The sequence below is a fragment of the Cryptomeria japonica genome, chromosome 6 (genome assembly GCF_030272615.1).
Source record: "Cryptomeria japonica chromosome 6, Sugi_1.0, whole genome shotgun sequence".
Taxonomy (NCBI): Eukaryota; Viridiplantae; Streptophyta; class Pinopsida; order Cupressales; family Cupressaceae; genus Cryptomeria; species Cryptomeria japonica.
Window position 1 is genome coordinate 619,984,599 of NC_081410.1, and position 13,640 is coordinate 619,998,238.

The 13,640-nt window shown below is 33.7% G+C and overlaps 2 protein-coding genes across 2 annotated transcripts; both read left to right on the plus strand.

The window, feature by feature from the left end:
* Positions 1-245: 245 nt before the first annotated feature.
* LOC131043635 (kunitz trypsin inhibitor 5-like) lies at positions 246-1,205 on the plus strand. The gene is made up of 2 exons (XM_057976867.1): positions 246-323; positions 443-1,205. The coding sequence occupies exons 1-2, from the start codon at positions 292-294 to the stop codon at positions 1,005-1,007; spliced, it is 597 nt and encodes a 198-aa protein (XP_057832850.1). The 5' UTR covers positions 246-291; the 3' UTR covers positions 1,008-1,205.
* A 3,809-nt stretch (positions 1,206-5,014) lies between these two features.
* LOC131043640 (kunitz trypsin inhibitor 4-like) lies at positions 5,015-5,383 on the plus strand. Its single transcript, XM_057976873.1, has one exon. The coding sequence runs from the start codon at positions 5,015-5,017 to the stop codon at positions 5,381-5,383; it is 369 nt and encodes a 122-aa protein (XP_057832856.1).
* Positions 5,384-13,640: the final 8,257 nt, after the last annotated feature.

Below are 13,640 nucleotides of genomic sequence, written 5' to 3' on the forward strand. Positions count from 1 at the left end.
AAATCTCGTCATAAACAAGATGCATATCGCCATGAGAAAAGATGAATTTAAATTCATCCTTATCACAAGAAGAAGTCCGAGCCACCATATAAGAAAATGAAAGTCAATATAAGATAAGATTTAAGATAGTAGAACATCCACGTATAAGCCGTACTACGAAAAGGCTATTAGTCCGCATTCACGCATGTCTGCTATCCCATCCTTCTTCCCTTATAAATAGTATACAGTCCCTGCCCTAAGACATTGAAGCTTAACGATTAAGGCAAAGCATCTCTTATTCTTACATACAAAATGGTGATGTATTCTTCTCAAGCAGCCTGCAGGTATGGATGTCTCATTTCCCTCTCTCACATATCTAATCTTTCCTTTCTAATTTCCCATTCCATTACACATTACTGATAACTGTTGGCTTTGGTTTTGTTTCCTTTTCTTGAATGGACAGGACTTTACTAGTGGTGGCACTAATTCTGCCCTTGGCTTATGGAGATGGTGTATTAGACATTGCAGGGACACCTGTGGTAACAGGCACCGATTACAAAATTCTACCTGTGAATGGCGGCGGGCTTTCATTGAAGATGCGGAATAACAGCTGCCCAATGTACGTAACTTACAATAACAATGACGATGGTCTTCCTGTGATTTTCACGCCTTATGAATATGTGAAAGCAATCGCCGAGGATGTCGACTTGGAGGTGCAATTTTCTGCTGCTACAATTTGTGTGCAATCTACTCGGTGGAGGATCAAATCAGATTCGGAAGTGAACAAAGATTTTATTTATACAGGAGGCTCATCTTCCTCTTCTTCAGTTGATCTGGATTACTTTAGGATAAGCAAAAGTGAAGGAGATGGTAGCAATGTTTATGAGTTTTCTTATTGCCCTAGTGTGTGCTCAACTTGCAGGCCCGCATGTGGGTCGCTGGGAATTTACACCGACGAAGATGGAAACCAGTGGCTCGTCAAAGATAGTAAGATCGATCCCCTGAAAGTGCAGTTTCAAAGAGCATAAGTCACATTATTAGGGTTTGATGTTTATAAGTAAATAGAATAAAAAAGCCCTGTGCTGGAGCTTGGAAATAACAGCGCCTCCTTGTGCGCTGCTGTCATTCATTTTATCAAATTTATGACTGAATTATATAAAATCTACAGAGATTGTTTTAAGTTATATGATGTGGAGAACTTAAAATATAAACTGTATTTCATTAGAGTCATGATGTATAATGTATGTCTTCATTGCTGTATCTATTTAACAATCTTTAGATCCAACTATTTGATATATAGAAAATATAATCTAATGCTCTCCTATTTTATTCTAAGTATCAGAGCCAAATTGGTTCAGGGAGACAGCAAGCAAACGTTAGAAGATTACTGTCACAATAAAAATTCAAGACACATCAGTCACTATTGAAAATAAGAAATCAGCAAAGTCGATAAAGGAAGTTGCATGCATAAATTAGATCGAAGAAGTGTTTCACAATCGCTAATTGGAAAAGTGACAGTGAGGAGTTCAAACCAGAAGATCATGTGAGTGTTGTTTGTTTCAGAGTTATAGAGGATCATAGTTTGCTAAGTTTGAAAAGTTGTTCGTAGTTGAAGTTATCATGAATAAAGGTTTAAATCGTTGCCATTGAAGATTTGTACTGTAGCACCTTGTGAAGTGTGCCCAATTAGAGGACAAGGCAAATCAGACTTTGAAGAGCCATGGTATGGTAGGGAAGACCTCACAAAGTCCAGTTTTGGAGTATTGACTCTGTGAAAGGTGAAAGAAGAGTGAATTCTATAAACTTTGGAAGCTTTAACTCGCCCCGTTCAACAACAACTGAGTAAGAATGGAATAAAACAAAGAGAACTAAAGCCAAATGACAGCCAATGCATTTGATAATGATTTGAGGCTTTTTATATGCCAAGGGGAAAAGAAGTTGATTGGAAATGGTCTGCAACGTTCTAAGAACAAAGAAATAAATAGCATTAGGCGCTCTCCAAGCAAATTGGTTTCTTGCAGTCCTATTAATCAAATCGCTGAAGAAAGTTTCTAAAAGGGCCATCCCAAAAATAAAAGCCTTGCTCCAAAATTAGAGAAAGAGTCCTAGAAATAGTGATTGGGGAAAATTAAAAGTTATTGCTATCTTTTAAAACAAAGAAGACCACAATCAACAAGAAAGCAAGTTACATCTGTCATAGGATATCATTGTAAGTTTTATGAAGATCGTTGTAAGTTGCCGCTGGAAAACGTTCATTGCCTTAACTGTTAAGAAAAAAAAAGGATGAAGTCACCATCCCTGTAATCTATAGTCATTGCCTGAAATGTCGTTCAAGTTTATCCATCACAGGTTGTGGAAGTACTCATGCGCTATCTAGGAAAATGTTAGCTAATCAAAAAAGAAAGGTGATCACATTTTTTCTTAAGTTTTCACAATATTTGATGGTCTGTAGTATTTGTCAGTGTAAATTTGAAGAGATGCAAAGTTATTAGTACGTTATTTGAAATCAAGAATTAAGGGAACAGGTAAATCAAGAAAATATTTGATCGCAAAAATCATTATTCAAATTGATCACAAAGATCATTATTCAAATTGATCACAAAGATCATTATTAGAATTGCAAAGATCATTATTGAAATTGATCGCAGAGATCGTTAAAGTTTTTTTGATCACAACAATCATCAATTTGATCATAAAGATCATTATTAGAATTGATTGTAGACATGTTAAAGTTTTTTTTTTACCACAAAGATCTTTTGGATTTTGATATTTGTGAAGGTTTTGATCGTAAAGATCTTTGAAAATTCTTCATTTTCTTTTGTTGATATTTGTGAAGGTTTTTATCTTAAAGATCTTTGAAAACACTTCACTTTCCTTATCGATATCTTTGAAGGTTTTTAATCACACAGATCTTATGAAATGATTCACCATATTTTTGTTGATTCCTATGAAGCTTTTTGTAGCAAAGATCTTTGAAAATGCTTCAACTTCTTATAGAATAACCATGGAAAATATCTTGTTATAGAAAACGATGAACAATTGTAATCAGCGGAGTTTTTAACAAGGATTAGACTAAATTGAAAGGCAATGATGTTAATGATTTACCAACCAACCTATTTTTATAGGTGGTCTCCATTGTCTATTTAAATTATGTGATAAAATAAAATTTATGGGAGTATTAAAATATAAACTGTATTTCATCAAAATCATTATGTATCGGCATATCTCTTGTAAGAGACACATCTTTTCATAGATGTACCTATTTAAGAATCTTTGAATCAAACTATTTGATATGAAAAAAAATATAATTTAATGCTTTCCAATTTTTATCAAACACTAAATCAAGTATAAACGGAATAGTTTGCTTATTCCAACTCAAATTGTTTTTGATTTTCCACTATAATAAATTTAATATCTTAGACATCATCTGCTTTTAGGGTTTGACGTGTATAAGTAAATAGAATTAAATAGGCCTATGCTGGAGCTTGGAAATAACAACGCCTCCCTATGCGCTGCTGTCATTCATTTTATCATATTTGTGAATGAATAAAATAAAATAAAATCTACAATGATGAGGTCTTACTAGTGTGACCAAAATAATTTGCTTATTTCAACTCAAATCAAATACATTGTTTGCAAACTCAAATTGCTTTTGACTTTCCACCATAAAAAGAGTAATATCTACAAAATCATCTGTTTTAAAAAGTCTCGTCTGTACATCTATATTTATATAGACTATTGTAATGCAAAACAGGACACTTTTGCTGATTCAAGATCTATATACTGAACGATTAATTTAAATAGCTTGGCCAAGGATAAAGAGATCATAATCATTCAGAACATTTAATATAAGGACTATAGGTATGTTGTTAGATAGGATAATATTAAAATAAAATTATGGTATGGTACATGAATACATAATAAATAAATAAGTTTAGTAATTGTGTAAAGGTGTTTAATATCTAGTTGTGACATTTTAAAACATTTAATTCATGAATTTTGACGATACAATATTTATCTATATATATAATAGTTTCAATTGTCTATATAATATTTTTAGTTTTATTATGTAGTTTAATATGATGAATATCATTTGTTTGTTTCAGAATTTATAGCTGCATATTTAATTTGATGAATAAATATATGAGATATAGCATTATTCTATAAAAGATTTAAATTTATTTTTTTCAAATGATTATCTAATTATGTAATGAATTGTATTAAAAAAAATTTAAGACTATGACCTACATAATTGATGACTATTTATTTTGAATTATTTATAATTTCACTGATTTTATTTTACATGAATGGGTCTACATCAGCATTTTCAATGAATACATTAATGTAGGGTTGTCCATTTAGAATGAATTACCTTTTATGAAATATTATATACCTGAAATTGTAAGTTACATTATTGATTCAATTGAACTTAAAATTGGTAAAATAAACTAAAAATGAGACATTACAAAAAATTCAAATATATTCTTGTTGCATTTATTTAGGTTATATTTTATGAATGTTTTGTGTTTTCAATCAAGAAAAAGATAGTAGTGTGTGAACTTACAATACACATATCAAATGCCTAGAATACATTTATATTAAAAACTTTGACCAGAATAATGCGTTGTGCATGCAGAATCTATGACAAATGATATGTGATAATGTAGTACTCATACACTTCCTCTTAAATTGGCAATGGTACAATGAAAGCTACCACAATCTATCAACCTCATAAAAGGGCAGGACTACTTCCAATTGAAAGACATGTTGGGGACAATTGATTTATAATGGGAAGTAAAGCACTTCCCAAATACCTGTATTTAGTTTTCAAATCCATTGCTTCAAAAGATCATATCTATTTGGTAGCTTTCATGCTATTAATTTAAAATAAATGTGCCTGAATAATAGGGATCAAACAACAAGGCTCCTATATTGATGGAGATAAAATCTCAAGGGTCCAGCATAGTTGGGTTAAAAAATAACACAAAAGTCCATTAAGAACCACAGTCAATGAACATTTATAAATAATTGAAACATGCATCAGGCCTTATGTATATGTGAAAGCAATCGCCGAGGATGTCGACTTGGAGGTGCAATTTTTGCGGCTACAATTTGTGTGCAATCTACTCGGTGGAGGATCAAATCAGATTCGGAAGTGAACAAAGATTTTATTTATACAGGAGGCTCATCTTCCTCTTCTTCAGTTGATCTGGATTACTTTAGGATAAGCAAAAGTGAAGGAGATGGTAGCAATGTTTATGAGTTTTCTTATTGCCCTAGTGTGTGCTCAACTTGCAGGCCCGCATGTGGGTCGCTGGGAATTTACACCGACGAAGATGGAGACCAGTGGCTCGTCAAAGATAGTGAGATCGATCCCCTGAAAGTGCAGTTTCAAAGAGCATAAGTCACATTATTAGGGTTTGATGTTTATAAGTAAATAGAATAAAAAAGCCCTGTGCTGGAGCTTGGAAATAAGAGCGCCTCCTTGTGCGCTGCTGTCATTCATTTCATCAAATTTATGACTGAATTATATAAAATCTACAGAGATTGTTTTAAGTTATATAATGTGCAGGACTAGGTTTGACTTAGTGTGAACAGAATAGTTTGCTTATTCCAACTCAATTCAAATACATGTTTACCAACTCAAATTGTTTTTGACTTTCCACCATAAAAAGAGTAATATCTACGCAATCTTCTGTTTAAAAAAGTCTCACCTGTACATATATATTTAGACAGAGTATCGTAATACAAAACAGGACACTTTTGCTGATTCAAGATCTATATACTGAACGATTAATTTAAATAGCTTGTCCAAGGGAAAATAGATCATAATCATTAAGAACATTGGATATAAGGAGTATAGGTTTTCTGTTGATGGAATAATATTAAACTAAAAGTATGGTATAGTACATGCATAAGTAATATTACTAAATAAACAAGATTAGTAATGATGTAGAGGTGTTTAATAAGTGTTTAATATCTGGCTCGTCAAAGATAGTGAGATTAGTAATGATGGAAACCAGTGGCTCGTCAAAGATAGTGAGATCGATCCCCTGAAAGTACAGTTTCAAAGAGCATAGCTTTCATTATTAGGGTTTGATGCTTATAAGTAAATAGAATAAAATGCCCTGTGCGGGAGCTTGGAAATAACAGCGCGTCCCTATGCGCTGCTGTCATTCATTTCATCAAATTTATGAATGAACTATATAAAAACTAATGTGTTTTAAGCAATATGCTGTGCAGGACTAGGTCTTACTAAGTGCGAACAGAATAGTTTGTTTATTCTTACTCTGCTCAAATAGATTGTTAACCAACTCAAATTGTTTTCACTCTCCACGGGAGGAAGAGTAATATTTACGAAACCATCTGTTTTAAAAAGTCTAGTCTGTACATCTATATTTAATATAGAATATTGTAATGCAAAACATGACACTTTTGCTTATTCCAGATCTATATCTTGAACGATTAATTTTAATAGCTTTAGAACATTAAATATAAGGAGTTGAGGTGTGTTGTTGGTGGAATAATATTAAGATGAAATTATAATATGGTGTCTCTCTAAGTAAGAGTGAGAGTGTTATAAATAAATTGTGTAGATTTAAAAAGTAATTTTCTAATTATATTACAAGTTGTAGTTAAAAATCATGGAGGCTAAGATCTAAATATTGATAATTATATATTTTGAATTGTTTGTGATTTTATTTATCATTTTATTTTATATGAACAGGTCTACATTAGCATGTCCAATGAACACATTGATGTAGGGTCGTCCATTTAGAATAAATTACCCTATATGGAATTATATACATCTAAAACTATTAAGCTACATTATTGATTCAATTGAACTTAAAACTAGTAAAATAAACTAAAAAATGAGACATATTATGGCAACTTCAAATATAGTCTTGTTACATTTATATAGGTAATATTTTATGAATATTTTATATTTTGAATCAAGAAAGAGATTGTTGTGTGTGAACATAAGTACACATATCCATGTTTGGAAAACAATTATATTAAAACTTTGACCAAAATGATGAATTGTGCATGCATTTTCAGTCCACGGGTATCTAATATTTTGCATATTAATCAAATACGATCATATAGTTAGAGGTTATCAAGGAAGTCCATGGAAAATGATATGTGATAGTGTGATACACATACACTTGGCTCTTAGATTGACATGGTACAATTAAAGCTACCACAATCTAGTAACCTCATAGACAGATAGTATTACTTCCAATTGGAAAGCATGTAGGGGACCATTGGTTTGTGTAAAAAATTGATGGAGATAAAACCACAAAGGTCCAACATAGTTTGGGTAAAAAATTGAATATAAAAGACCATTACGAATTAAAATCAACCAACATTTGTAAATGATTGAAACATGCATCAAAATTATAATTAGTATATGCCTCTAATACAACATTAAAAATTTACACAATCAAGTTGACATTAATACACTTCACCAATCAATTAAATGCATTCAATCAAAACCTCAATTGATGATCATATATATGCACTTAGCATACATGCATGACCTATGATATTTTTAATAGTGTGTGCATTCCTAATGTTGTGATACTCTAACCCCTACTCTTGACATGTTTCTCTACTATTGATGATGTTCTTCATCTTTGAAACAAAATTAAGAACCCTTGCCTCTATCTCATAGCACCGAAAATTAATTAATTTGTAAACTTAGTCATAATTATGAAATAGAAATAATCCACATTGTATCATGTATACAATGCCTCAATCAATGCATCATATCATCAAAGATTATTTAAATTACCTTTATGAATCACAACACATAATTAAGATGGCATAGTTAGCTTAAAAAAGCATACAAAAGGTAGAGTTAAGAAACCATTTGGATATACATCATTGGTTATTCTTTAAAAAAAACAATCCGTGCATCTAATTAGACTAGTTACTCAAAAAATTCATATGTTATATTATATTTGAAAAGGAAACTTAGAATGACATGACTACTTAAACTTTTGGATCAAATTGGCAAAAGATAAAGGTTTGAGAAGGGTCTTGTTGGAGTGCGACTCCCTAAACATCATTAATTATTTAACAGGATCCTCCTTCCCTAGTTGGTTGATTAAAAATATTATTGAAGATAGCCTAATGCTTTTCAGGGACATTAATGAATTTAAAATTTCACATGTCTACCGTGAAGGTAATAAGGTTGCGGATAATTTGACCAACATTGGGGTCAGCTTGCCAAGTAGGAAAGTTCAAGGAACATTTATGACCGGATCCCAGTGGATATTATTACCTTACTCTGCAATGATTATGATGTGTGCGAAGCTCAAGGGGTTTTTTGGAAATGATGGAAAATGACATCTTCCAAGGTGTTCTAGGTAGGACTTCTTTCATAAGCGGAAAGTCGAACTTTCTAGTGGCATTTTTAATTATTTTTATCTAGTTTAGCATGGCTCTGTTTGTGTTGTAGGTTGTTAAGAATTGATATTTTTGTACGATGGGGGGAGATAGGAACCATTTGGAGCCCATAGTCTATGAAAAAATGGAGAAATAAGGAAGTTGTTTGGATAGAAATTTTGATGGGAGGTTTGATTGGTTATATTGAGATGCTTCATAGTGTGGATGCTTTGTTACCAAGGCCTTTTGTTCATGGGTGGAAGGACGGGGTGCTTCGTGTCTATGGTATGGAGCTGGAATTTAATGAGGAGATGGTGGCTAAGGTGTTGAACACTCTGATTGAGGGAACCAAATTCTGTAGGGATAAGAAATATGTGATGATGGCGATGAAAAATTTGTTCCTGCCAAAAGAAAGGGAGAAGGTGAGGAAGAATAAGGATGGTGGGTTGGAGAGAACCTCTATTCCAAAGCCATGATGGGAGGTCTCAGAGGTTATCATGCATTACCTCACCCTTGATGCATTAGGTCTCATGAGAAAAGAGCATCCTCCCCTATTCTCCATGAGGGCTTAATCCTATTGATTATGGAGAATGCCAAGGATATCCATGTTGAGTGGAATCTGAGGGCTAAGAATGGTGTTGAATACAAGAAGAATGTTTGTATTCATTATGGGGACACCTCTTCTAATGAAGAGGTGGACTCCGATGGGGATGAGGTCTTTCACATTTATAATAAACAGGACCCCTTGACGTCCAAAATACCTAATCCTACTAGCAGAGAAAGAATTATTTTATTTGATGAGGAGGACGACCCTGAATATTTTTTCCTAATTGGATGGACCCTAGTTCTGATGTGAAGGATAAAATGGTGGCTAGGGTTTCTATGTCAAGCGCTAAGGGAAAAATCAAAATCTCTAGGCCCCTATTTGTCAATGTCAACAAGACTTCTTCTAAGCTTTTGAATGCCTCTCGAATTGATTTGGATAGGCCTATGGAGGATCAAGGTGTCGATTTTTTTATGCCTATTAATGGTGGCAGTTTTACCCCTTAGTAGAAGGGTTACTCAGTTCTTGAGAATACGATTATGAATATTAACTTGAGGAATTTATAGGATAACCAAAATGCTCTGTTCAGTTGGATTTTTCAGGAGATAAATAGTCTCACGGAGAAGGCCAATCAGCCCAATGAGGACCTAGATAGTATTCTTGCAAATAGGCATACCTTGGCTAATGGGATTAAATACCTTAAGGAGGACCACGAAGAGTGCATTAAGGCTCTAGAAAATTACTTTTATAAACTTCAAAAGAGTTTGAGTGTGGTGGTGGAGGTGAGTATGTCTGCCATGGACAATACCAGCATTGGTCTCCATTGAATCAATGAATAGGCTGAAGTTCTTCATGGTATTTCTTAGGGAGAGTCCCCCACTAGTAGCACCAAGGTAATCAAGAAAGCTAAGGTTGTGAATGTTGGTACCCATAAGAAAGAGACGGCTCCTTCAGAGGATGTGGAAGTAGATCTGGATGCGAACAAGAAGCCGCTACCTGGTTCAGCGATGAGGCTCTATAGTAAGGATAAGGGTATGACCCCTGTTGACAACATCATTAAGAAAGTTAAGAATATCAATGAGGATTTCATTCTGAAGATTGATAAATTGGTCAAAATATTGTAGTTTTGATCTTTAGAAGTTTTGTTTTGTTCTTGGTTGTTGTTCTATGGGGTTGCTTTGCCCTGGTTTTGATGGGTTGGTTCACATCTATTTTTCTGTTGGGTCCTGGATGGTTTCTTTTTAAGACACACACCTTGCAACAATCCCCCCCAGTGCAAGCAAGGGGTTTGAACCTATGACCAAGCTTGGATCCACAAGTGTGGTTGTTGTTGCACCAAAAGATTGACCTGTTAGTTCCCAATACAACCACTAGAATTATAGAATCCATAGGAGGTAGTTAAGCCATGTCACAAACCCAAGCGTTATGTTGCACAACACAAGGAGACCAAGGGTGCACACCTTGCAACAAGCATATCTTTTCAAAATATCAAATTACTCTTTTTAAGACTGTCATGCCTTTGATAATCCATTTGGTTATGATGACTATCCTTTTGAAGAAATATATAGTAGAGAAAAACTTGAGGAGGCTCTTGATGGTTTCCTTTATCCTAAGTCTTCGAAAGCATCCTTTTGCTAAAGGTTAATCAACATAATGTGTAAGACATTTAGTAGTGATGACCTTGGGATGATGGATGAAACTCTTGATGACTTCATCCTTCCCTCTAAATCTCCAAAAATTCACAAGGATAGTTTCATGCATTCAAAAATCTTCTTTATGAACCCTTACCTTCTATCAATCCTATTTATGAAGAAACTTTTTTCATAAAATAAGTTGGTGTGGTTGAAAATCCTCTTTATCAAGCTTTACCTTCTAGAGATGAGGCCCTAATGGACCATGATAATCCCTCTCTTAAATCTTCTCTTGTTCATGGGGATACTTTGGTGCAAGAAAATATTATTAACACTTCTTTTATAACTCTTCCTCTTAAGAATGAAGTTTTGAAAATTGATGTTGATCTTTCTCCAAAAATATGTCTCTCCCATAAGAATATCTTAAAGGAAGAGGATGATCTCGTAAACACCTTCCTTAATCTTACTTTACCTTATATACATCGCACCTGTCCTAGAGAAGAAGTGTTCATGGATATTGATTTACTCTCTCCCAAATTTTTCTCTACCAATTAGGGCACATTGGTACAATAAGAGGTTAAATGAGAACTTCTTTCAAAGATCTCCCTCCTAAGAAGGTATCTTTGAAAATTGTTCTTTATCATAAAATGTACCTCCCCCATGAGGATCATTTGGTGCAAGTGGATGATATTGTAGCTATCTTTCCTAGTGATACCATATCTTCTTTTCATTTCAATGAATTTCTCACTAGACATGAAGCATTAATGAGTCATGTTTATCCTTCTCCTAAAGCTTGTCATACCCACAAAGGTAATTTGGCACAAGAGGATGAAATCATTAGCAGTTTCCTTAGCATTAATGAGTCATGTTTATCCTTCTCCTAAAGCTTGTCATACCCACAAAGGTAATTTGGCACAAGAGGATGAAATCATTAGCAGTTTCCTTAATGCTATCCCTTCTAAAGATGTATCCTTGGAGAACAAAAAGATTAATCAATTCAATACTATTCATGTTTCTAGTTATAAGAAGCCTAAAACCAAAGAACCTCTCAATATCCTAAAAGTTGTAAAATACATATGTGAAAGAGGTTCTATGGAAAGACAACTAGAACAAAATATGGTTTCAAAATACATCACACATTTAATGCTTGTGTCAAAAATAAAGATTCCAATGTTCTTCTCACTTCTCTTTCTTCCCCCTCTCACCCTAAGAAACACACTGATAAGAATCTTATTGAGAAACTCCATGATATCTTAGAAAATATCTCCCTTTGGGATTTGATTCAAACTTCCCCTTCACACCATAGGTTGATCCAAGAAGCCTTTCTTAAAGTGGTTCCTAATCTTTATTATAAATCAAATGATATTACATGTTTACAAGATGAATTTCCTTCTATAGAGGTTAAACATAGAGATGGTCCCCTTATGATTACTCCTCACATTTATGAAAAAATACAAAAGGTACCTTAATTCATCTAATGGGTCAGCACTTAATATTTGTTGTGTTGACTTATTTGACAAGATAAATTGGGATCACACAAAAGGTACCTTAATTGATCTAATGGGTTAGCACTTAATATTTGTTGTGTTGACTTATTTAACAAGATAAATTGGGATCATTATTCTATTCAACCTTATCCTCTGTGTTTGTGGCTTTGATAATATTTCTAGAGAGTCACTTGGAATAGTCATATTACCTATCAAAGTAGGACTCATGACTTTACCTACTTCTATTAATGTCATGCCCAGCCATCTTAATTATGACCTTCTTCTAGATAGACTGTGGATTCTTGCCATGAAAGCAATCCCTTTTACAATTCATTGAACAATTAAATTCATATATAACAATGAACTTCACATAATCAAGGTTAATCCTAGTCTTTATGATTTTATTTTTGATGAAGTAGGATGCACTTATCCCTGTAATAATATGATTCATTCAACAACACAATCTCTTATCAATGATGCTTCCTTAGAAAAGAATTGGGGTACATTAGACTTTATGCCTTCCATCAATGGGTATAAAATCCCTCAATCTAAGAAGGAATCCTTGAAGGAGCCTTGTGTGTCATTTATCCAAAAAATAATTAAATCAATTCCCACCTATCCTTCCAACACATGTCTTGATATGTTAGAAGTATGGTTGTTGTTGCACCACAAGATTGACATGTTAATGCTTGATACAACCACTATACTTATAGAATCCACAAGAGGCGGTTAGGCCATGTCACAAACCCGAACATTGTGTTGCACAACACAAGGTGACCAAGGACACACACCTTGTGACAATCCCCCCAAGCACAAGCGAGGGGGTTTGAACCTATGACCCAGGCTCTGATACCACTTGTTAGAAGTAAAATTGTTGTTGCACCAAAAGATCGACCTGTTAATGCATGATACAACCACTAGACTTATAGAATCCACAAGAGGTGGTTAAGCCATGTCACAAACCCAAGCATTGTGATACAAAACCCAAAGATATTAAGGGCACGCACCTTGTAACATGATGATGATGGGGGCTCCTTAGACTTTAACACTAACCATGAACCCTCTCCTCTATACATTTCAACACGTATATCTAATTCTACATATGGATACAACCCTCTCCTCTATACATTTCAACACGTATATCTAATTCTACATATGGATACAATGAACATGGTTTAGGATGTGTGCAACAAAGTTTTGATGGTCATGAGATATATACATCATACTTTCCCCAAGATGGTCTAGGTTTCCAAAGTCCTCCTTTGTTGACATCCCCTTTCCCATTGTTGAATACATCTATGTCTTCTAACAACTTTTCATAAACAATAAGACAGTATTTTGTATGAACTTCTTGAACCCAACTTGATTATTCTCCCTCTATAAAATCAAAGAAAATTGTAAGAAAAATCAACACAATCCTTCTTTATGTAAGTATCATCAAATCCTTGGCCATGCCATTAATTAATGTCATGATTTAGCAGATAAAATTCAACAACTTATTGTAACTGGTACCGTTCAAATTTACTAGATGGAAATGAGTTGGACTCTCCTATTTTTCCTCTTACATAACATTTAAGTTCCATTTATGTCACTCCTCATTATGTGACA